Source organism: Penaeus monodon, chromosome 20 (assembly GCF_015228065.2).
Source record: "Penaeus monodon isolate SGIC_2016 chromosome 20, NSTDA_Pmon_1, whole genome shotgun sequence".
Classification (NCBI taxonomy): Eukaryota; Metazoa; Arthropoda; class Malacostraca; order Decapoda; family Penaeidae; genus Penaeus; species Penaeus monodon.
The window spans coordinates 20,173,852-20,174,181 of record NC_051405.1 but is presented as its reverse complement, the minus strand read 5'-3'; the positions used below and the strand labels follow the sequence as shown (position 1 = coordinate 20,174,181).

The 330-nt window shown below is 51.5% G+C and overlaps 1 protein-coding gene across 1 annotated transcript in view; it reads left to right on the top strand.

The window, feature by feature from the left end:
- Positions 1-330, top strand: part of LOC119585943 (gamma-aminobutyric acid receptor exp-1-like) — a 6,457-nt gene that overhangs the window by 4,762 nt on the left and 1,365 nt on the right. The window contains exon 2 of the mRNA XM_037934658.1: positions 3-253. Coding sequence (XP_037790586.1) covers positions 3-253 — 251 coding nt within the window. The remainder of the gene's footprint in view (positions 1-2; positions 254-330) is intronic.

Below are 330 nucleotides of genomic sequence, written 5' to 3'. Positions count from 1 at the left end.
AGATACGCTTTACTCGGGCGCCAACACGACCCTCACCCTCACCGATTACGTGCTCCAACCCATTGACTGCGACTTCGACCTCAGTTTTTACCCGTTTGACGTGCACGAATGTATCCTGCCTATGGTCCTGGTGCCTCATGCAGCTAAGCACGCGCGCCTCGTCATAGGGCCTTCGAGTGCGAGGTACACGGGCCAGGTCGGCCTCAAGGACTTCAGCATGGACAAAGTCAAAGTCGAGTCTCGGGACGCAACGGTGAGGGAATCAATTCGTGTTAATCGTATACATTTTTGTTAGTTTTCAGATAAAGGTTAAGTTAATAGGGGTAACAG